The 24,927-nt window shown below is 39.4% G+C and overlaps 1 protein-coding gene across 1 annotated transcript in view; it reads right to left on the bottom strand.

Annotated features, from left to right (window-relative positions):
• Nucleotides 1-697: 697 nt before the first annotated feature.
• Nucleotides 698-24,927, bottom strand: part of Aim2 (absent in melanoma 2) — a 50,997-nt gene continuing 26,767 nt past the window's right edge. Inside the window, exons 2-6 of the mRNA XM_051186340.1 lie at nt 19,252-21,711; nt 6,719-6,870; nt 4,396-4,815; nt 2,587-2,778; nt 698-1,849 (exon numbers count right to left, since the gene is read on the bottom strand). Of these exons, the coding sequence (XP_051042297.1) occupies nt 1,802-1,849; nt 2,587-2,778; nt 4,396-4,815; nt 6,719-6,870; nt 19,252-19,516 (1,077 nt within the window). The 5' untranslated portion in view covers nt 19,517-21,711 and the 3' untranslated portion in view covers nt 698-1,801. The remainder of the gene's footprint in view (nt 1,850-2,586; nt 2,779-4,395; nt 4,816-6,718; nt 6,871-19,251; nt 21,712-24,927) is intronic.

The raw sequence follows: 24,927 nt of genomic DNA, 5'->3' as shown, positions 1-24,927 counted from the left end.
GACTTCTCAGGGATCAGGAACCTTTCAGCCACAACCATTTATATAGGCAGTAGCTCTTATAATTGCCAGAAAAAATAGGTCACTTGTCTTACTTTCATATTTTAGAGTCCTGTACAATTACCTTAACCATCCAATTCTTTGTTTTTTAGTTACATAAGTCATTATTTTAAAGCTTTGTTTTTTTTTTAGCTGTGTTGTACACTGAAACCCATGAACACATTTCCCAACATCAAGATTTAAAAACAAAAAAACTTGAGTTAGCTTAACTTCTGGGACTGTATTGTTTTCCTTAATCTTTAACCTAAACCACAGTCTATATGACTCATCAAGTGAAACTCATAAGTCCTATTTTCTATCCTATTTTATATCCTATTTTCTATTCCCTGCTTTATCAGGGGCAGGACCAACACTATATCCTATTTTACTTATATTAATTTTCCCACTAAACTATCTACATAATCTATATACCTATATAATCCATTACTGTACTTGTTAGGAACCCTTAATCACCCAAATTCTATTTAAATTAACACTGTATTGTATAAAACCATTACTTCCGTTAATTAATTCATTACTTAAATAAAGCTTAAGAAGAAATCATCTTGATAACAATCCACAGGTAAAAATGCCCAGTACAATAGGATATTTCTATGAGATAATCACACTACATTAAAGGCAGTGGGGACTCCACCCCCACCCCTCATGCCCATTTACACCATGCCAGATACCAAAGAAAAATGGCAGTGGCAAACATGTAAAGACACAGCAGTAGCAAGAGACATTATGGATCCAAAGCCGGTGACCCACACCTGTTGAAGATTCACCCATCAGTGCCTGGCATTATGGTGAGCTGAATACCTGAAACTCAATTGCCACCTGCTGCTGGTCTGACATTGCCACCAGGAGCAACCTTTCTGTCTCCTCTTCCACAATGTTCCCTGAATGTTAGGTGCAAGAGTTCTATTGTAGACATATCCACTGGGACTGGGATACACAACTCTGTATTCTCATGTTTGTGATTTTCTGTAATGCTCTCTATTGCAAGGAAAATTTTTCTTCATGAAATATAAGGACTACATTTATCTATGTGTATATAAGGACGAATACTTAGAGTATAGTTAAGGATTATGCTGGTTTAGTAAAGTGGTAGTAGTAGGTTCTCCTCTAAAATTCACTTCATTAGCCCAAGGGAGTTGGCTAGTTTTCAGGAATGATTTCTTTCTTGTTGAGTGAGTCTTAAGTCCAATTAAAGAATTGTTGGTTACCACTAAGGTATTCATGACACTAATTCATCCTTAAGATTATTTTGTCATGCTAGTCACTTTTATGGTTCTTAGACATCACAGCTGGATATTACTGATGGTTGCTTCCCTCTTTTAGAACCTTGTATAGCATCTTCTGGGATCATGAAAGGTAATCCTTGGGTAGAAGACTATCAGGTCAGTTACAACTCATGCCTCTAAACCCTGTGTCTGAAGTGCATGTTATCTTCAGCAATATAAACTTAATGTCACCTCTGGGGGTCAACTGCAGTAGCCTGTAATATTTAGGGAGTCTCTTAGACAACCCTGACCAACAACTCAAAAGAGGGTTTCTCATTCCTGGTGTTGGGATTTTTATTAGATTTTTTTCTGTATTTGTATTTGTATTTGCTATACATCTGACAGAGAATTTGTCTAGTATTTATCCTATTTGAACTAACAGGATAAGATGATGAGCCTGTAAACTGTTGTCCCCAGGCAGCTCAGTCAGGATGCAGTATTAAAATTCTTCAACAAAATGCTGTTTAGGTGAGTTGATGTCAACACGCACTTTCTTTCTCAGTTTTTGGCTTTGTGGCCTTAATAACCTGGGTGGAGAAGAAAGATGTAGACTGAGATTGATCAGTTAACTCTTCTCTCCTTCCAGTTACTGTGTTCTCCTGGAATGGACTCCCTTCTCTTATATCTTCTTCCCCTTCCCCATGATCCCTTTAATTTCTTCTCTCTTAGATGACTCTCCTGAAGAATATATGCTCCAAACACACACATTCCTACATAATAATAGTATATGTAAAGATTTCTCAGGTCTCTATCTAAAACTTAGAGAGACAACAGTCCATACAAACACTGTTGAATGGAGGGGAAGAGAGTGAAGCTGTGTCAATAGGATTAGAACAAGGGTGTGATAACTTAATTAACTGCCCTGGACTATGACATATGTAGAAATGGTTGGACTGCCTCAGAAATTTTTTCAAGTTGTTTATAGTGTGCCTTAATTTTCAAGTACATTTGTCACAATGATTTGTGCAACTATGGGCAACTGCCTTCATTAGACTTAGACAGTAATCAAGAAAACTCACTGTGGAGGTGAGAGAGAAAATTGTATGTGTGTGTTTGTATGTGCATCCTTGGGATACCCATGAGTTTGTAATTGTGTCTCTAGCATTTGAATTTTCTAAAGACAGTCTCCTCAGTTCTGTGAGATGCAGATGTGCTCACTACACGGGGCTCTTTTCTGTCATATCATGTTCAACAGCCTCTTTTCACATTTCTGAAATAAAACACAAAATAAGGTCCTTTTTTGAGAACTGACATTCTTCCATACCTTAAAGAAGCTGTAGGGTCCTGATTTCAACTGTATTTTCTCTCCACGTTTTGACACCTCAAAGAATGTGAGTCTAATTTTATCTCCTTCCTCACATTTTACTTGGTCCTGGTTTCCAAACACCAACACTTCCATCTCCCCTGTACTGTCATGTATACCATATAGTACTCTGTCTCTTCGCTGTTCTATTATCTGTGAAAGAAAGACAACAACCAAGCTTTCCTGAGATGACTAAGGAAGGGCAGCATGAAAATCAATTACCAGACAAGACAGGAATAGCTTTCCAAAAGAAGCATATGGAGCAATTCCAGCTTCCAAACTAGCAGGTTTCTACTTAACAGATATTAGCAAATCCCAATGGAGGAGGTGGGAGAATTTTACTAAAAGCATGTTGCCTCTTATGTACATCTTCCTAGTCTTAAGCTTTTTTCCTTTGGGAAGCCAGGATGGCTCATAGAGACAACTAGTAGACAGGGAAGATGGGTCTTCTCCAGGCCAGTATATACAAGGCAGCTGGGAAAGGAAGACCTTGTGGTTAGGAGGATCACTTAATGAAACAAGTCCAGAGAAACATGAACTAACAGTAAAATACCTAGTGAAGAAATCTAGAAGTTAAAATTCAAGGACAAAAATCATTCACAATCAAGTCCAGATTAGATGGAATCAGATGCTGGTGACATACAGTCAGCATTTGAGAATTAGTTTTATTGACCATGTAAATAGACACTATGGATAGTTGACCAAACAGAAGGTTCACTAGTGAGGTGTTAAAAACAGATATTTTTATGCTTTAATTTTCCAAGGCAGATAATTTTCTCCTGCTACTTTTTCTGATGGAACTAGAGAGGTCATCTGACTACTAGGTGCAGACATCAACAAGTTCCCTGTCGTCCCTTAGGATCTGTAGTAGGCCAGAAAATTGTTCACACAATTCCTGTGTGGTAGTTTAAGTGAAAACGACCCCCATAGGCTCATAGGGAGTGGCATTATTTGAAAGGATTAAGATCTGTGGCCTTGTTGGAGTAGGTGTAATCTTGCTGTAGAAAATGTATCATTGGGATTTGGCTTTGTGGTTTTAAAGGGTCAAGCCAGGTCCAGTGGCTCACTCTCTCTGCTTCCTGTGGGTCCAGAGGTAGAACTCTCAGCTATTTCTCTTGCACCATGTCTGCCTACATGGAGACTAATGGACTAAACCTCTGAACCTTTAAGCCAGCCCCAATTAAATATCTTCCTTTATGAGTTGCTGGGGTCTTGGTGTCTCTTCACACCATGGAAACCCTGACAAAGACCCCTGGTATCTAGCTAGGATTCCCTGCTAGCTCTTCCATTATCTTCATTCAACTCGAGGTCTTCTAACCCCTGCTCATCAGTCCTCTAGCTCATCAATGAGCACACATTTGCTCAAAACAAAAGTGACTTTGAATGTGGATGGTAATAAGTGTATAACACAGAGGGGGAAACAGCTGTGTCTGTGTTTCAAAGGTTATGAGGATTAAAAACATAAGTAAAAGTGGCTTCAAAATAAAAACCTTTGCTGGAAAGTTATATATATATATATATATATATATATATATATATATATATGAGCTTTGCACACAGGTTTTGGCAAATCTCATCCTACAAATCCTTAACTTCATTTTTTCTTTATTAAAATGGTTTAAACTCAATTATTTAACTGATTTTAACTGTTTTGTATTTTATAGAGGGAGAAAACATTGAAACATAATTTCTAGAGTTCCATTAAAACTTAGAATAATACTGTATTCTTGTTACCAATCAATACAGAATTGCATACAGTAACTTCCTTACCTTCTGGACTTTAAACATCCCATTCACAATTGTTCCACGAGGCTCAGTTTTCAGCTTCTTAATCATGGGAGTCCTCCCAGCCTTTTCCTTAATGCTATTTGGCACACAGACTTGGTGATCAGCATCAGCCTCAACCACAATTGAGGAGCTGGTCACCTCCAAGAACTTACTGTACCAAAGATAGTTTGATATTTTAATTGTTCTATGTGGGGTAAACTTATCTTTAAACTCTGCACTTAAAACTTTTACAAAGAAAAAATTTGTCTCTGTAGCCACTGTTGCATGGAATATTGTTTGCTTCCCTTTCTGAGTTTCACACTCGAAAGGCATCGTAGCTTTCAGCACCAGCAAAGCCAGTGGGTCTTTCTGTAAACCTTCTCTGGTGGCTTCCTGTCCTGCCACGATCTGTTTCTTCTGAGGCTGTGACAACAGAGAAGAGATGTTAGCTATAGGTCAATACTGTTGCCGTGGCGGCCTTCATTCAAGATAAACCCCAGCAAACCAGATAAGGCTGAATTGAAGGGAAGATGGAAAAGTTAGGAAATCATTAGACTTGGAATTACCTAGATTTTTCAAAAGGAATACCTCATGTTTTATACTCGGGTCAGACAGTGAAACTGACTCTGGAGAGAGTTTCTGAATCAGAAGCCTTCTTTGCCATGGAGTTTATGAAAAGAGTGTGTCAGAAACCTGAATCATTGCTAGGGGCTTATCCTGACCGTGTCTTCTTGTGATTTTATTAAAGCATTATTTCTCCCTCTAACACTGTTCTGAGCATTTATGTGGCTCTTGTATGAGGGTAAGAAGTTCAGTGATGTTCACAGAGTTCCCCACATCCACAGGAATATCCCTGTACATAATAAAAGTACAGCTCATTAAGTAAAGGAAGAGATTGTGGTATGAGATCCCACAGATGAGTTAAATGGAGAATGAAAATGAGAATCAAGTCTACTTTTGTGAGTTTACTCTTAGAAGCAATGTATCATACAGTAAGGCTTGCATCTCATTATTTGTAGTTATAAATCATTAAAAATCATTTAAATACCAAAAAAGGATTTTGTCAAATAAAATCTTATAACACAACATATAAACAATTAAATATGTTTCATAGAAATAATATAACAAACTATTTTAGTTAATTTAACAAAGGATAAAGTACAGTGCATGCCTTATTGAACAAATAACCCACATAAACCCACATATATTTTGTCAACAATAAATGGGCTTTCTTCTCCAAATTCAGATTATTGTGATTTGATTCTCATCTTATTTTTGTTGTTGTTGTTGTTTTGTTTTGCATAAGTGCAAGTGCATGTGTAGGCCTGTGTGTGTGTTCATGCATGTGTATGTTTTAGAAGCAACACTATTTTGTAATTAATGACCTATAAGCATAGGGAGACATTGAGAAAAAGAGGCTCAGAAGAGTAGGTTCTGAATTGGATCTCTGGTAGACCTATGAGTACATCTGATGATCAATATACCACACTCAATTTGGTCCAAAGCAGGAAAATGCCAAGTTCACTGGGTACTATTATAGAACTTTTGTCTGCAAGCCCAGACATTTTAATTGGATCATTCAAACTATACAATATGTATTTTCATGTCTATGCCAAGCACAGAGGAAGTGAGTGAGTGCTCTAGACAGAATGGTGTACACACCCTAAACTCATTCCTCTGTAAAAAGGACATGACACTTCCTTCATGGGAAATAAAATTGTTGGTAGATTTTGTGGTAGAGCCCTGCATGCTGCTTTCAGGACTAAGGGACCAGGACCCTCTTCAAGTTTTATTCCCTCTGCTACAAAGAGACACTTCCCATAAAAAAAAAAAAAAAAAAAAAAAAAAAAAAAAAAAAGATCAGACACATAGTGAATTGTCATTTCCATCCACAATGTGATAAACATGAAGGGCATTCTTAGTCCCTGATTCTCTTGTAGGACAGGCTGATCTCTTTGCTGCAATCCCACTGAACTTAAAATTCTCCCCATTCCCTCATTTTCTAAACCTCCCCACAAGAACTAATGCTGAGAGCACCCTAAAATATGATCACAGAAAATAGTCCCTATCAGAGTTTTCTTCCACTAGAGGCTAAGATCGCAACATGTTAGTATGGCCAGAGCATGGCAAAATTAGCTTTCAGGTATGTAAACTGATTAATTTAAGTGACTTTTCTTTTTGTAATGCAGACATATCTTCCCTACCCTCACCTTGTTTTCCTTCTTTGTATACTCTGAGACAAAAGGCAGAAGGCTTTAAATGCTGGATGACAGGGATAGTCATGGAAGAACGCCCTCACAAAGACCAAGGAGCTGTCCTAGCCTACCTTAGCCTGAGGACAGACTTCTGGAGCAGAGTGTTTCTTGGAGGCTTCATCTTTGCTTGTGGCAGAGGCTCCAGAACAGTTTTCATCTTTACTTCTTTCTTCTACTTCCTGTGTTCCTTTCTTCTTTGTATTTGTCATGTATCGACTATCAACTGAAGAGGAAGAAAGAAGTGGGGGGGGGAGAGAAAGAGGACAAGGAGAAGGGGTGGAGGAGGAAAAGAGAAGAAGGAGGAGGAAGAGTAGAAGAAAGAAGACCAGAAAGAGGTATATTAACCCAAAATGCACGAGCAAGCATGGCTGAGACATTAGAATATCATTTTCTCTCAAGAAGAAAATTAGAAGGGAGACAGCAGCAGGGTGATGGATTAGGAGTTTCCCCTCTTCGGCCCCCCACAAGAATACAACTCATGACTATCCACAGACAAGGCACATTAGGGAACATCTCAGAATGCAATGGAGGTATCTTCTAGAACCATGGAACCAATAATGTGTAGAGTTTGCAAGGACCATTTTTGTTTTTAACAATGTTGTCTCCCTCCCAAGATGGCATAGTACCATGCAGACAGAATCCCACACCACCACACCTTCTGAGGTGAAGATGGACTGCAGGTGTGAGCATGTGGCTCTCTCAGCATTATTGGATTCTGTAGAGGCTCTTTTTCACCTCATCCCATGAGGAATGCTGGGGACATTGGCAAGACTGGAATAACAGGGTCCAATTAGAAGTGAACAAAATGAAGAGGGTCTCACTGTGACCAATACATACTCTGCCTTATGGAGTTGCCCAAAGACACCATCCTATAGTACTATTAAAAGGCATGCACAACAAGTCTGTTGGCTTTAATCATAGCCAACTTTCCACTCAGCCTTAGCATTCTGTGTAAGGCTCCTCTGGACTTGCTGGATAAGGGTGGACACATATGTATATGTGTGTGGAGTGCATCATCTAAATCTGTCCAACCTCCACAGTGGAGTGATGAGCCCACTCAACCTCAGAACAATGTATAAAGTATCCAGAAAATTACAGGCAATCTCATGCATACAAATAACTTGGAAAAGAAACATCTGATCCTCCTGGCCACAACCTATTGTGCAACTCATTCCACTCAGCCTGGGGTTTCCAAAAAAAAGGCCTCTTGTTAAAGACAAGTTTGTGCCCCAGTACTTCCTCAGAGCATCTGGTCTCCTCAACTCTAGTGACTGAGAAATGATAGGGCTGGGAGGAATTTTGAGCCCAGCCTAGGGTTCAGCATGGCCCCAAACTGGAAGGAAAGCCTGAGATTATACATAAGTGTCTAGTATAGTCTCTTGCCCTGCCCATTCCAAATAGCCCAACAGCAGTATCATCCACAGCCTTTCCCAACCCCAGAACCCAATCTACAGCCATGCATAAATACATTCTGAGTATCAATATGGGATCCATATCCTGTAAACTTACTTAATTGAAGGTGATCACAGATGCTAGCCAGCAACTACACCTGACTGTGAAGTCCAGTTAGTGATCTTACTGGGCCATGCAATGTAGTTAGTTTCCTTATTTGACCACAGGACACACAGGCAGTAGCCTAGTCCAATCAGAGAACCTGAGGAGTCTCCCCATAGCTGATACCAGCTGACATATGCAAAAGCACAGCTGGGTTAAAGAATAAGGAAGATGAAGAGGAGGGGAAGGATATGAAGAAGTAGAAGAACAACAACAAAATAAATTGTTAATGCTTTCTCTTCCTCAAAAGTACAAACACTAATCACAAAAAGAATAGACCCAAAGTATGGGCCATCTAGAATATCAGTTAACTTGAAACCATGCAAGTCAGGCAACCATGTGGTAATGTATTTTAAGCAGTGAAGAAGAAAACACATAATTCCTCAGTAAGAACTTTTGCCTAGAAAACTGTCCTTCAGCAAGAGGAAGAAGTGGGCTAACAAGATGGCTCAGTGGATAAAGACACTTGTCTTTATCCTGATGACCTGAGTTTAGCTCCAAATCTTCCTTGCTGGAAGGAGAGAACTGAGCCCTGCAAGCTGTCTTCTCACCATCATATATGTGCTGTGACACACATATGACTCCCACAACCCCAAATTAAATAGGTAACTGTTAAAAGGGTTTTTTTAAGATGAAGACATGAAAACAAAAAGGCAAGTGCCTAGCTTCACATTTCAGGACTTGTCAAAGGCGCTCTTTAAAGCTTTAAGATTAAAAGTAGAGCTAATTGATAAATAAATAAATACAAATATACAGAACTCAATGCCATAAATCAAATGTAGTCATGTTTAGAATACTATAATGGCAAAATAGAAGGAAAACTTATCTCTAATACAAAGTTTAACAGAAAAAAATGTATTTTTAAAAACTATACCTACAATTAATTGGTATCTTGGAAAAATAAAGATCTGGGAAAACAAATAGGCTGAATAGATATTTATTCAAGGAGGTCCCAGTCCCAAGGGTGCCTCCAGGTGCTCTCTCTTTCTCTCTCTCTCTCTCCTTCTCTTCCTTTTCTGATCAGGAAGCAAGACAAAGACAAAGTTCCAGGGTCCCTAACCCCACACCTAGTTCTCCCAGGTCACAGCCGCACCTGTCCCCACCCCAATGGGCGTGGTCAGTGCAACAGGCACCAGCAGGGTAACTATCTCACTACAATTCCACTTTTAGTCTAAAAAAAATATTTAGGCTTAATACAAAACTATATACAAAGACAGTAAATGTCAAGTAGGCTCTAAAAAAGGAAAATTAAGAACATACAAACTTAAGACTTACATATCTAGTTCTAGGGTGAAGACATAACAGAGTTTACAATAGAGTTGTCTTAAGCTAGAAAGCTTAAGTCTAGTATCTAATATTTCTATTTAGGAAGAGAGAATAATAATTGTGATAGTCTAATCTTCAACCTCATCAAAGACCTGAGGAGGATAACAATTCCAGGGTAGGCAAGAAGTGCAGATGGGAAGCTTCCAAATGGTGTATCTAGGACAGAAACAGCAGGCTACCTGGACAGTTACCCAAAGTCTCACAACAATGTTGGTGTAATCAGTTTTGGCTAAGGCCTAGAGTATCTGACAGACCATTACAGAAGCAGGGAGGGTAGAAAGGCTGTCTTACCCTGACTTGGCAAGGTTTAGCAGTCTTCCAACTTTGTCTCCTGCAAGCACAGTAGGACAGCACATCCAAGTCAGTGGATGAGGTGGAGGTAGCTCTTTGCCCAAGAGGCCATTAGTCGAGGAGAGGATGGACTCCAGAATGAGCAACATCAGTGCCCAGCGAATTTTTTGGAAATGCATGGCGCTGTAAGGAGTAATAGTGTCTCATGTCAATAGAGTACTAATATTAAAACATTTAAATGCCATGTTCTGCAGATCTATGAAGTGTTTGAAGATTAAGCATAGATGTCTGACTAATCTCATAGGTATAAGAAACATGGGTGAAGACAATCTGTAATACTTAGGAGCTTAGCTATAAAAAATGGTTGAAACTTCCCTGAGTAAAGCAGGGACAATTACTTTAGTAATATAACTGTGTGTGTGTGTGTGTGTGTGTGTGTGTGTGTGTGTGTATTAGAGGTAGAGTAGAAATGTCTTGACCAGAGGTAGACATGTATAGTGTAGCATGACAAAAGTATCCTAAATTATATCAATATACAAAATGTCTCAGACATAAGTAAAGGTATATATATATATATATATAGAATATGATAATGATATTGTGTGCAAAAACATTACAAACAGAAAGATTTTACACAATATGACAAAATATAATAAACAAACTATCTAAGAAAGGAATACAAACTTAATTTTACATAGGTTACCACACATAAGAATCTATAAGAATGTAAGTTGTATATAACTAATAATTACTAAGATAATACACAAGACGATAAGCTAATCTACCTATATTCCATCTAAACCATATCTTTCCAAACCATACCCTATAAAAGAGATACCTGAGTCTGAGCATCACCTTCCTTACCCAACCCTAAGTATCTAAAACTAACCTATATAGATGAATATTATCCCTAAAAGCCAACAGTAGGGGAGGGGGGTACTGTTATCTTAGATTACGGCAAACTGCTCTAACAAAATGGTGCATGCAACGTGGGTACTAAGAACTTCCACTTAAAACTTAACAAAAGCATAAGAAATGCTTTTAAAAACAAAATAACAGAGACAAATAAGTCTTCTTGGTAGCAGCATTTTTCTTGGTTGGGTTCTGTTTTGCTAGAGACAAGCAGAGATTTGCGCAGATCCTTTAAGGGAGATTACCTGACTCAGCATAAGTGGCAAACCCTGCTAACAACTGAATGGTGTGTAGGAAGGACAACTGGCAGTGGCAATGATGACATCTCCAAGCCAGCAGCAAGCTGCTTAATGGCAGCATAGACCAAGGCAGTGAGCAAAGCTCTCAAAGCTGGTGGTAAATGTACCCCTGTCATCTTGGATAGACAGCAGCTAAAACAGCCAAGGCTTTCATTTTAGCAATGTTGTTATTTAGCAGATAAGAGACTCGTGGCCAGAAAAAGATAAAGATTTATGGTAAAGACAGATTAAAATAAAATAAAAAAAAAAAACCTCTAAAGGTTTATAGTGTGTCTAAAATATACTTAGGCTTGGGAGAGAAAAGGAAACAGGGTAAAGTGGTTTAAGGAAGGAGGAAGGAAGGAAGGAAGGAAGGAAGGAAGGAAGGAAGGAAGGAAGAAAGAGAGAGAGAAAGAAAGAAAGAAGGAAGCTGGGTGTGGTGGCACATGCCACTAATTCCAGCATTCAGGAGGAAGAGGCAAGCAAATATCTGTGACTTCAAAGTGAACCTGATATACAGAGTAAGTTCCAAGACAGACAAAAGTTACACAGAGAAACCCTGTCTCAATAAATGAAAAAAAAAAAAAAAAAAAAAAAAAAAAGCCATGTACATGTAAAGATGGAAAGTACACAGAGAGTCTGGATACTGTATGCTGCTGTGTTGCCTTTGTATTGTTTGACTGCTGAGGAAATAGCAAAAACTGTTAAAAGAAATGCTGCTAAATTAATCCAATTTATATATTTCAAAAATTCTTTAACTTCCAAATTTAAGTCTAAGGATAGGTTACTAGTGGGTAAAAGAATTTCTATTTTTGTTTCCACAGAAAATAAAAAGCTATGGATTCCTTCCAGACTAACATGGTTTGATTAAACAAGACCCCCTAAAACAGTGTCCCAGGTGATCCAACATTCAAAACAGCTGGGACAAGGATTTCTGCATCTTCTTAGGATACCCAAGACAGCGCCCCTTACCAGCAGGAAGCAGTTTAGAAAGAATGACACCCAAATTCCCAAATAGTGTCTATAAATATTTGTTTACATTTAAATGGGGTTTGTTATAAACAGTTAATGCTCATAATCACTATCTTTTTAAAGATAAAAAGGGGATTGTGGTATAGAAATGAATACTTTGTTTTGGAATGGATTTTCATTTATCAATACAAGTTTAAGGTCAATTTTGTGATATGTATATTTCTCTTCTTATTTAGGTATTGTGTTTATATAGCTCATTTTAAAATATAATGTATAATTTGGTACAGATTATAGATAGTTACCTATAGTAGACAAAACTTATAGTTATGTTAGTTAGGATTTCTAGATATACAGGAATATATTTGAGATGGATAAATATTCTTCAAACCTTTCAAAGACCTACAGAATATAGTATGTAAAATTGATGGGGAGGTCATTCTGTAAATATGTTTCTTATATTGGAATAAAGCACTGTTGGGAATAGGAGACAAGGAGGAGAGAGGAAGTAGTAGGGAGGTGATTCAAAATGTAGGACCGAAAGAGAAGAACACTGGCCCCTCTCTCCGGTAAGATAAGACCACGTGGAAATACTTAGATTGATAGAAATGGGTTAATATTTAAGACAGAGCTAGCCAATAAGAAATGCTAGTAACAGGCTAACAGCTTTATATCTAATACAATCTCTGTGTGTTATTTGGGGCTGGTGCAGCAGATGGACCAGGCCAGCAGGAAATCTGCTCCTAACAAAATGGTGCCTTCAACATGGCTAATAAGAACTTCTACATAAAGCTTAACAAAAGCTTAAGAAATTATTTTAGAAAGAAAAGAACAAAGACAAGCAAGGCTTCTTGGTAGCATCATTTTTCTCAGTTGGGCTCTGTTTTGCTAGAGACAGAGACTTGAGTGGCTCCTTTAAGGAAGGTTTCCTACCTCAGCATAGTGGCAAAAAGCCACAAGGCTTTTAAAGAGCTCAACTAACAACTTAATGGTTTGTACAAGAGCTGGCAATGGCAGTGACCATATCTCCAAGTCAGCAGCATGCTGCTGGATGATAGCATAGATCAAGGCAGTGAGCACAGCTCTCAGTTCTGGTGGTAAATTTACCCCACAACCCACCCCCACCATCTTGGATAGACCATGGCTAAAACAGCTGTGGATTTCATTTTAGAAATGTTGTTTACCAGATAAAAGACTTGTGGCCACAAAAAGATAAAGATTTACAGTAAAAATAGATTCAGATTAAGAAAAACCTCTAAAGGTTTACAGTGTGTTTCAAAATATACATAGGCTTGGAAGAGAAAAAGAAACAGGATACAGTGGTTTAAAAAACAATAATAAAAAGAGAGTAGCTGGGTATGGTGGCACACGCCTTTAATTCCAGCACTCAGGAAGCAGAGGCAAGCAGATATCTGTAATTTCAAAGTAAACCTCATGTATGGAGTAAATTCCAAGGCAGCCAAAGTTACACAGAAAAACCCTGTCTCAAGTGGATGGCACTTGAAGAAACCATCCTGAATGAGGTAACCCAGTCACAAAAAGAGAAACACAGTATGTACTCACTCATATATGGATTTTAGAACTAGATCAAATGATCACCAGCCTATAATTCACATCACCAGAGGAACTAGGATACAAGTTGTATTCTAAGAGATTCATATAAAGTCCCTCACAGAACTGGGAAGGGACAAGTCCCCCAGACCTCAGGTAAAGTGGGGGAGGACAGCTAATGGAGAGAGAAGTAGGAGAAAATGAGAGGGAGGAGAGGAAGGCATGTGCGACCAGGAGGATTGAGCCTGGTTAGGAATGGAAAATAGGAAAGAGAGAGAGAGACAGAGACAGAGAGAGAGAACATAAAAGAGGGAGCCAATATTGGTTTGAAGATAAAGTTGAACACAAAGAAAGGTCGAGGGAACTACAAGACTGCTCCCAACTAACAATCTCAGCTCCCGTAGAAAGGCTATCATAAATGCCCTTCCCGGAGAGTGAGATCAACAAATAACTTCTCCATGGAGTCCTCAACTAATGCCTGTTGAAAATAGGAGCAAACACCCATACATAAACACTGAGTCGAACTAGAACCCAGAAGCAGATGGAGAGGACAAGACCATGCGGTAGAAGTACATAGAGACAGCTTACCTGAACAAGGAGGAGCTAAGGCCCACTAGACTGATAGCTGGGAAGCCAACAGGGGACTGACTCGGACCCCCCTGAATATGGGTCTCTGCCAGAAGGTCCGAGCAGTCTAAGAGACCTCAGACAGTGGAGCCAGGATGTATCCCTGGTGCACAAAAGGACTTTGCAAACATATGCCCCATGGAGGGATAACTGCCTTATTCTAGAGATAGGAGAGAAACCCTAGTCTCTACTTCACAGGACTTGTCAGATCTACATGATCCCAACTGGATGGCATTCCCCTACAAATGGTATTGTGGTGGGGGGTTGGGAGGGGAGGGTGTTTAGAGTGCATGTGAGAGGGCAGAGAGGGTAAAAGGGAGGGAAGGAGGGAGGGAGGAATGGGGGGAGGGAGGGAGGGAGAGAGGGAGGGAGAGGGAACTGGGATCGACGTGTAAAATAATAAATTTAAAAAAAAAAAAAAAGAAAAAAACGCTTTGACTCCAAAATTTAAGTTGAAGAACAAGTTACTGGGGAAAAGGATTTCTATTTTTGTTTCCACAGAAAATGAAAAGATGTGGACTCCTTCCAGACTAATGTGGTTTGATCACGCCAGACCGCCTAAAACAGAGTACAAGCTGATCCTACATTCCAAACAGCTGGACAAAACAGCCCTACAGACTACAGCCAGGATATCTGAATCTTCATCGAATCCCCCAAGACAGCGCCCCTTACCAGCAGGAAGTAGTTTGGAAAGAACGACGCCCAAATTCCCAAATATTGTGTATAAATGTTTGTTTTCATTTAATTGGACTTTGTTATATAAAATTAAAGAAAAAAAAAAGAAAAAGAAAAAAAAAGAACAAAGGCCATGTCAGGCCTCAAAGCACTATGCAAAAAATAAATAAATAAATAAATAAAAGTACAAAAAATAGAATGTACGGTATTATATTATCTTTATATTGTTTGACTGCTGAGGAAATAACAACTGTTAAAAGAAATGCTGCTGGATTAATTCAATTTATATATTTTAAAAATGCTTTGACTTCAAAATTTAAGTCTAAGGAAGGACAGGTTACTGGGAAAAAGGATTTCTATTTTTGTTTCCACAGAAAATAAAAAGCTGTGGATTCCTTCCAGACTAACATGGTTTGAGCCAGCAAGACCCCCTGAAGCAGCGTCCCAGGTGAGATTCAACATTCAAAATAGCTGGGACATGTCAACCTTACAGACCACTACAGCCAGGATTTCTGCATCTTCTTAGGATCCCCATGACAGAGCCCCCTACCAACAGGAAGCAGTTTGGAAAGAACTATGCCCAAATTCCTAAATATTGTTTATTAATGTTTGTTTTCATTTAAATGGGGTTGGTTATAAATGGTTAATGACCACAACCAACCTTTTTAAAGGTAAAAAGGGAATTATGGTATAGAAATGTATACTTTGCTTTGGAATGGATTTTCATTTATTGATACAAATTTAAGGTCAACTTTGTGATATGTATATTTTTCCTCTTGTTTAGGAATTGTGTTTATGTAGCTCATTTAAAAATGTAATGTATAATTTAGTACAGATTTTAGATAGTTATCTACAATGGTCAAAACTTTAGTTAGGTTCTACCTATTATAAAGTCAAAACTTAGTTAATTTAGTTAGAATTTCTAGATATATAGAGATGTATTTGAGATGAATAGGCATTCTTCAAACCTTTCAAAGACCTACAGAATATGGCATTTAAAATGGTTTAGAGTTTTTCTTAACAGTGAGGCACAACTGCTCCTGGCAACACCACCTGAATCAGAAAAAAAGATGGACATTAAAGAATCACATATTAAGTGGGGACTCTGTCACTGTGGGAAGCTGTGTTTGCGGGGTGTGTGGATTGAGAAAAGCTAGCTAAAGACATTAAAGGAAAAGATGGAAATAACAGGATAGATGTCAGGAGAGAGGGCAATTCAGTCCATACTGAACACCCTTAATTTATTCTTTAACATTCTTAAGTACCCAAGCAAAAGTAGGGCAGAGACTTCTATTGTCATGTATAAGGGACAAACAGATTTACTTCCCTTAATCCTCCAAATATTCGGTACCCACACCTGCCATCCAGCCTTCAAGGTCAAGAGTAAACAGACTTGAGCCCAAGTCCATTGTTATTTAGATAAAGACATCTGCTACCAAAGCTGAAACATCCTGCAGCAGCCAAACTTAGTCTTGTAAGTGTAAAGACAGTTTTGAACTCTCTGAATGTGAGGCAAGATGAAATGGACCCCTCTTTATGGTCCCTGACGTCAAGTCCTTGAGTCTTGGTCAGGGATGTTTACAGAGACCTTTGCTCTTGTAGGCATGTCTAACTCAGGGTCTGTGTGTCACAAGAGCCCAGGACATGTCTAACCCAGGGTTTTTGAGTCACAAGAGTCAGGAACATATCTAACCCAGGGTCTGAGGGTCTGTGGGTCACAACAGCCCGGAACAGCTGTGAATTATTCGGCCAAAACCATAAACTGACTTAAAACATTAGTAGAGTTTTTGTCATATTTTAAGTCCATTTAGCTGTTACGTAGCATGAACTTTATAAATGATGTTGGCATATGACTAATATCAACGTGATTAGAAATGTTCACAAGAAGTTAAACCGATCTCCCAATGGTTAGTTCTATGAAACTTTTTTTTTATTTTTGAGAAACATGCACATAAAAACTTCCAGTCCATTGGACAGTATAGGAAAGGAGAAAGGAGGGTCACGGGGTCCCAGAGGAATAAAACCCACCATTCTATGCCACTGATCTTTCATTAATGTCATTCATGTTACCATGGAGGCATTTGGCAGAGTGTCATCTTCCCACTAGATACTTCTCATTTTCTTTCATAATTTGGCACACACTTTTCATCTATCTAACTAATGGCTATATCTAAAGAATTTGGTTAGCTTTTCTTGGCTTTTTTACACCTATGTGTCCTCAGATTTTTTTTCACCAGCTTTCTTGTTCAAGCCCTATCTAAAACTCAGAACCCTGTTGTGGTTCTTTAATGACATTTTAAAACTTGTTCAGATATCTCCATTTTTTATGGGACAGGGTCATGACTAGATATGATGAATATGAATTCTAGGTGAGACTTCTAGGAAACAACCCAGAAATCGACATTACCCAGATCACCAGAGTCATCACTGACACTGCTGTGCTGAACTTCAAGAGGGCTTAAAGAGCTCTTGATGCTGTACATAGAGCTTTGACACTGTGCAACAACTAAACTGACCTCCAGGCCAGCAAGCAGAGCTGCCAGTCGGTTAGCAGCATTTTGAGCCAATCAAACCGCTATAAATCCACCATCATTAGAAACAGTAAAATGGAGGGGGAAATGGATAAGACGGTTTATATAATTTTAGTCAGAAAAAAATCAGGAACATGAATTGATGGGGGTGGGGATTAAAGCAGTAAAAAATATCAAATTTATTCATTTGGCTTGATAGTACTAAACAAAGTCGCTAGTTGGAGCAATTATGTGTTCTTACTGCCACTGTGTGGCCAAATGGAAGAACTACATATTCCTTCTAATTTCAGCCACCCTTTGAAAATGTATTTGGCATAATCAGGCCTTGTTTTAAATTCCTCAAAATTACATAAAGACTTACATCTGTACACAATTTTAACAGGCTTCCTAAAGAAGGAGTAACCAGGACCATGGTGGGATGGCTCAGTACAGAAGTGGACAGTCTGTGGAAAAGTTAGAAAATCCTCTGGTTTGTCTGCGCAAGGCTTGCTTTGTGATCTTATTGTCAGGACTTCAGCAAAGTGTGAAAGCAAGCCTTAATAAGTACTGTGTAATGGAACCTTGAATGTTGTAGAACATTATTTTAAGGTGTGTTATTTTTGTTTGTGCGCTGGAACATTTGTTTAATGATGCAAAGATATGTTTGATTAAATAAAATTCCCCTGCAGTCAGGAGGCTGGTTAAGCAACTAGCTGTCAGGAAGTAGTAGAAAGGAGCCAGGTGGAGAAAGTTTATAAGGAGGGGTGAGAACCAGCTAGATGCTGCTCTCTACTCAGCCTCTCTGGGAAGTAGAATTCTACCTCAACCTTTGAGTCTTGAGTTTTTTAGTGGGACAGAGACTTAAATATGTTTTCTTAGTATCTTTGAAAGAGTTGGTGCCTGAGGGAATGGAAGAGGCAGTTTCTGAGTAGGATAGCTGTAGCCTAAAAGGAAACAACAATTAAAAAAGAAAAACTCGGACCCCCCGAATATGGGTCTCAGCCAGAAGGTCTGAGCAGTCTAAGAGACCTCAGACAGTGGAGCCAGGATGTGTCCCTGGTTCACAGAAGGACTTTGCAAACATATCCCCCATGGAGGGATAACTGCCTTATTCTAGAGATAGGAGAGAAGCCCTAGTCCCTACTTCACAGGACCTGTCAGATCTACATGACCCCAACTGGATGGCATTCCCCTACATATGGTATTGTGGTGGGGGGTTGGGAGGGGAGGGTGTTTAGAGTGCATGTGAGAGGGCAGAGAGGGTAAAAGGGAGGGAAGGAGGGAGGGAGGGCTGGAGGGGAGGGAGGGAGAGGGAACTGGGATCAACATGTAAAATAATAAATTAAAAAAAAAAAAACACTTTGACTCCAAAATTTAAGTTGAAGAATAAGTTCAAAAAAAAAAAAAAAAGAAAGAAAAAGAAAAAGAAAAAAAAAAAAGAAAAACTACAGGGCATCACCTAGGTAAGCCGCAGCCATGTGGAGATACACAGATTAATAGTAATGGGTTAATAATTAAGAGAGAGCTAGCCAGTAAGAAGCCTAAGCCGTCGGCCAAACAATTATAAATGTGTATTGAGTCTCTGACTGGTTATTTCATTAAGAAGCTGTGAGACCGGGTAGGTGGAGAGAAAACAGGTTCAGTGGGGCTGAGAGAGATGGAGAAAATTTCTTTCTGCTCTTGAATATTATCACTGCTATCCTGTGTCCACAGTTTCTGCAAGTAGATTGAAGACAATGGGTGGCAGCCCTAACTGCTGGGATGAGAAATGGCTGAGGAATTTGTAACACACTTTTTAGTGACTCCCAGGCAGGGAGGCAAAGGGACTGGTGATTCGGCAAATTGATTCCCTGCGACACTCATAGGGCTTTATCTCTCTCATGTTATGGAAGGAGGGGCACTTCCACATACCTTTATTCTTTTGTTCCTGAAGACGGTTTGCAGCATGCATGTAGCTCAACTTCCGGAAAATACAAATGGTCTTTGTCACTGCAGACACTGGGCCTGCACTCTGAATCAGTTGGTCAGCTAACTCTGTCCTGTTTGTAGCTTTGTCCAGTTTGCTCCTTGAGATCTTAAATTCATCCAGGACAAAGAACTTGAACCGTTGCAGTTCCTCCTCGTTGATTTCATCCAGGCCGGTCAACAACAGTATCTCTTTATACTCACGCTCCATCTCACAGCCTCGAGATCAGCCTGCAATAAAACCTCAACTATAAAGATTACAGCGTTGTATGCAAGTCTTTATTCAGGATTTTCAAGGCGAGTGCTCAACAGAAAATATCCAAGATGGCCACTGTGCAGCAAGACTGAACTGGTGAAATGTGAAAAACAAATCCCTAGGCAAGAAGGTCACTAGTGTTGGGAAAGGACACCTTCAAAGAACATGTGATGCCTCAGGAACTCTTAGAAGGTGGTTCTGCATTCCTGTTCCTATCCCCTCTAGGGAAGATTTATAGAGACAAATGACATGTGACACACTGTGTATATTTCAGACATACAATGTGAAAATTTGACACACATATACATGAAATACAACTTGCCAGTTTATTCCCTAATGAACCACATTTTGGTGTTCCATCTTTTCAAAATTCAAGATCAAATTTTTTTCTCCTGTATTCTTCTCTAGATATTTTAAATGTCATCTATTAACCTTTATATCTATGAACTATTTTGGATTCTTTTGTACATGGTATGAAATGTTGTGAAGATCCTATTGTTCACATGGTATGAATTTTCCCATAATCTTATCAAAAAGACTATGTCTTCTTCATTTGCTTCTGCCAAAAATTGCTTTCCAATATATGAGTTGGCCTATTTAAGGAATCTTGCCCCTGTTCATTAGTTTATCTTGCTATTGATTTAGGATGCATGTGATATTTTGAATGGAAACATTCAGTAAAATGAAGATATCAACCCTGTTAATTCATAACCTAACTACATGTAAAACTTTAAAGAGAACTTCTAAGGATGAATCTAAAATCTGCATAACAATGTAAGGACAACAATATGAAAAGTAAGTTAAAATAGTCACCAAGAAACACTGCTTACTACCTATAAATACTGTTATAAAGATGCAAAAATTAAGAAAATCAGATCATAAGTAGATGTAAGTCAGCGTAAAATCAGAATCACTTATAATACAAAAAGACTTCATATGTTCTTGAATGTCCATAATTAACAAATGCCTTGTTTTCAGATTACATGGAACCACATCTGTAAGAAAATTTTCGACAATCTAGGTGAAAAGTGGTCAAAAGATATGAATAAGCAGTGTGCTTCCATAGCTGATGAAGATGTGTAAGAAATATGTTTGACATTACTAATGGTTAGTTACTTGGGTGAGAACCAGGTAAAGGGAAACAACTAGCCAAAGACCTTGAGGGTCCCAACCAGTGCAGCCAATGTCACTGAGTTACAAAGAGTACAATTAATGTGGCCTTATTATTGTTCCTGGCAAAGAGTGGGCAGATGAGGAAGGGGTGGAATGGCTCTGCTTATGTGGGTGTTGTTCATATGCAATGCCCAAAACTACCATCAGCATCCTTACCAACATAAGAAATACACCCAAAATAGCCACAGCGATAACTCTGTACCAATGTGTACCAGTCTTTTTGACAGAATCGAGGAAGGAAACCTCCTTTGCCTTAGTATGTGTGGCCTGCTAATCCTGTCAGCATGCTTCCTGCTGGTGTGTGTGAAACCTTCATCTTCCCATACCCCTCTTCAATAGAAACACACTTGCATTTAATCACATTTGATATGAAGAATTAAGACACCGATTTCTCTGAAGGCTATTTACCTTATTTGCATACAGTATGCATTACGTGATAAGTCTACTTGAAAAGTTTTAAAGTATTTGTTGGATGAAACTGAGTAGTAGAACATGTGATTACTATGCAGGAAGCTCTGGGTTCAATGGCAAGCACCATATTAAAAAAAAAAAACAAACAAAAAAAAACAAGTGAGGTGGCTTTAGAAGGTGGGTTATAAGCGAAGGAAATGCATGCAAGTCTGATAGGTAGCCTCATGGTCAGCAGTAGGTGCAGTTGTAATTTGACAGTGCTATGCCATGCACAGGGAGCCTAGAAGATGGAAAGGGGAAAAGAGGCATATAGGCACGACTGACTTACCTGTAAATCAGGAGGATTCTTGCCGCCACATGGAGGTGGCCAGTATGGCACACCTGAAAGGCATCAGCTATGCAGCATTTGTAGGTTAAATTTGGTAATCAAAGTGGAATGACTTACCTGATGCTACACAGCTTATATAGGATGAATAGATGGCCCAACCTCAAGTCTTCTAAATCCAATTCTTTTCTCTTTCTTTTGCTAACTGCCTTCTTGTTATTTGAAGAATGTGAAATAACACCTTTAAATTTAAAAAGATTATATATATATATGTATGTATGTATGTATGTATGTATGTATATATGATTCAAAGGCACCCATTCCTTAATACCTATATCTAACTCACTGGAAATTTTAATAATAATATTATAATTGCCATGTTTTTTTCCTTGCCAAAACCACTTATCTGTCTTCACAGGGTGTCTGCATAGCTGAAATCCAGCCTCTGTAGATTTCTGCTTAACCCTCCCTGGGTACATTTTATGAAACAGGACCTAGCCCTGTTCCTCTCTGTTACCACATACTGTTTTCGTTTCTTCTCTACTTGTCTACTTAGCAATCTAGTATTTTTTGTTTGTGTGTGTTTTAGTTCACATTCTGTGCTGAAATGAAAGTGGCTCATGGGCAAGGACTCTATTGTTCATTTCTACAGTCCTAGCTCCTAAAATAGGGATACAACAAGTATTCACTAAACATTTTTTGAGTGAGTTGGCTAGGGTTCTCTAACTAAAAACTCAGTTCTAGGCATCTCCATGTTCTGGGCTGTATTAAGGGTGCATTTGGTTTGACTAAGAAGCCCAGTTGAAAGATAGCAGAACAAGATGCCAGCTAAATAAGGACCCATTAGAAACAGTCTTGTCACAGGTACACAAACTTTGATCAACTGTTCACAATCCAAACTACCCTTCTTATACCCAAAGAAGTCATTTGAGAGACTATTGTGTCTAGATCTCATTTGATAATAAGGCACATTGAAAAGAAAGGAAGAAAAGATTTGTTCATGGTGGTACTCTTTCAAGTCCATGAAGTGTGGAGCTCAGAGGGACAAGGAGTTAAGTCCAGACCTTGGGCTTTAAACTCAGTTCCAAGCCATCACAGGGAAGCACTGCCCCAGGCTAGACTGAGAGACTCAATTTCCTTAGCCAGACTGCTGATTTCCTCTAGCTCTCCTCCTTGGATCTGGCTGAGGCAGAAGGATGGGGGAAATGGACTCCACCCTTAGGCAACAGGGCACAAAAACTAGCCCAGAATTCTGCTTACTGGAGTGGGAACTGGTGGCAATCAGAAAGGAAAAGCCTTTAGAGCCAGGCCACAGTTCACGGATGAAGCCTCCCAAGAGGCACTGGCATTAAACAGTTGCCTGCATGCCAGTGTGGCAGACTCGAGTTTGGCTTTATTGCTGCCAGCCTTGAAGTGGGCAAAGGACTTAATCTTACTCAGACTACATGGCTTTTTCAGACTGAGAGACTCGGGTGTAATGGTGCCCTTGGTGGATCCTAGGCTTTGGCATCAGCTATCTTCAAGTTAGTGTTACCAGACAGATCATCAAGATGTGTCCCATTATGTCCCATTGGGATGGAGTCATATTTTAGCCTGTGCTTCTCCTAGTATGTCACAGACCTGGGTGCACTCAGAATGGGTGAATTTATCAGAAGACATGCAAAGAGAGAAACAAGTCAAAGCTAACTCTGGCCACTGCCAGTCATAGACCTAGCAGACCTTTCAGGAAGTGGCTGCTGAAGGAGGTAGCAAATGAGAATACATTTGTGTAAACAAAGAACCAACCATGTCTCTTTTGTTTTGTTGTAATGCTGGGTAAGGTGAGGACTACAGATCTGCCATGGAATTAGCCATGTGAGGTTAGTGGTGACAATTAGAAGGACAGGGATGGGAGGATGGAAGGCAAACCCAACTCTTGCTGTAAAAGAGCCAAGAAAATGTGATAGAAGAGTGAGGCAGGGTGGGAAATGGAGCTTGCTTGCTTGCTTGTTTGCTTGTCTGCCATGGGAGAAATTAGACTGGTTCCATGCTGATGAGAATGATCTAGAAGGCGGCGGCAAATTGTGGTAAGGAAGAACAAAAGGGAAATTGTATGTGTAAGTGAGTCTTAGGAAGATTCCTCTGCAGTAGACCTCCTGAAACAAAGGGAGCCGGCTCTGCATTTCCTGCACCTGATGTCAGCTGTGCAGGACAGACACACCTTCCTCGTATCAAGAGTTCCGAATTCTTAAAGGATTTCCAACTGTGTTCATTTGCTGCCCATGGCTGGCAGCCATATAGCTAGACAGACACAGGCTCAGATCCTGGCTCTGCCATTTGCTAGCTGTGTTACATCTGGTAAGTGACAACCTCCTAAAGTGTCCACATCCTCGAGTGTAAAGTGGAGGAGAGGTGATGAGAACTGTTAAATAACTACTGTTGCAATGCCATGCCACTGAATCAGAACTTGTAACAGAATGATGTACGAGTAATCACTCAGTCAAAGTCAGCTATGAATACAAAAAAATGATAGTCAGGGTTCAGAGGAAGTGGTATTTTATAAGAATAGCAGTTTAACCCGGGATGGGAGGTGATGGCTCATGTTTGAAACTGGAAAAAGAAGATGAACAGGTGTTTTGAAAAGACAGAGGAGGAAGAGCAGAAGGGAATGTGGAAGTGAAGGTTTGAGATCTTGCAAGCTAGAGGAAAATCACTGGCTGCTTGTCTGGACTAAACCAGAGAGCTCAGAGGCAGATATGGCAAGTCTTGCACCATGGGAGGAAAGGCTTTTACTTAGAAACTGACAATGCTTTATGAGGGTTTAAGTCACTAAGCTGCTGGGCTACTGCCTTAGCAGGTACTTCAGGGACCCTGAAAGAGGAACTGCAGAAAATGTCAGTCTCCTAAAAAAGGCTAGCAGGAAATCCTTTAAGACAGAGTGAAGCTCAAGAGAAATGAGTCCAATCAAGAGACTCCAGGGGACAGAGCTGAAGTCACAGTAAAGGAAATACCTACTTTCCAAGGGGATGTCATTTGTTCAGGTTCAAATCCTCAGAGGATGCCCAGTCCCCCAGTCTTCTTTTTATGTGGATAAACCATGAAGTCACCCTGGTCAAACACTACTTTACTTCTGGTCCCTGGGTACCCAACAAGCATGTGTTGGCCTCCATCTGGCACATGAAGCAGTTTTAAAGTACCACCATCCTCTGCCCCAAGGTACCACAAAGACTCCCAGGTCCCCCGGGTCCATGGCTGGTAGGATCCAGCTAAATCAGTTGAGATACTCTTCCTTTCATAGCTACTGAAAAAGTAATTCTTGTAGACACTTCCTGTTGATTTCACCCTAAAGTTACAGTGACTCAAAGAAAGAAATAACCAAGAGGCTAAAAAAAAAAAAAAAAAAATGTAGCAAACAGACTTAAGGTAGCATTTGATTTCTAATCACTAACAGCCGTTCTCACCGTGCAAAGAGGGTAAA

This window comes from Phodopus roborovskii, unplaced genomic scaffold (assembly GCF_943737965.1).
Source record: "Phodopus roborovskii unplaced genomic scaffold, PHOROB, whole genome shotgun sequence".
NCBI classification, from domain to species: Eukaryota; Metazoa; Chordata; class Mammalia; order Rodentia; family Cricetidae; genus Phodopus; species Phodopus roborovskii.
Note: the sequence above shows the minus strand (reverse complement) of the source record. Positions and strands in the feature narration are given on the sequence as shown.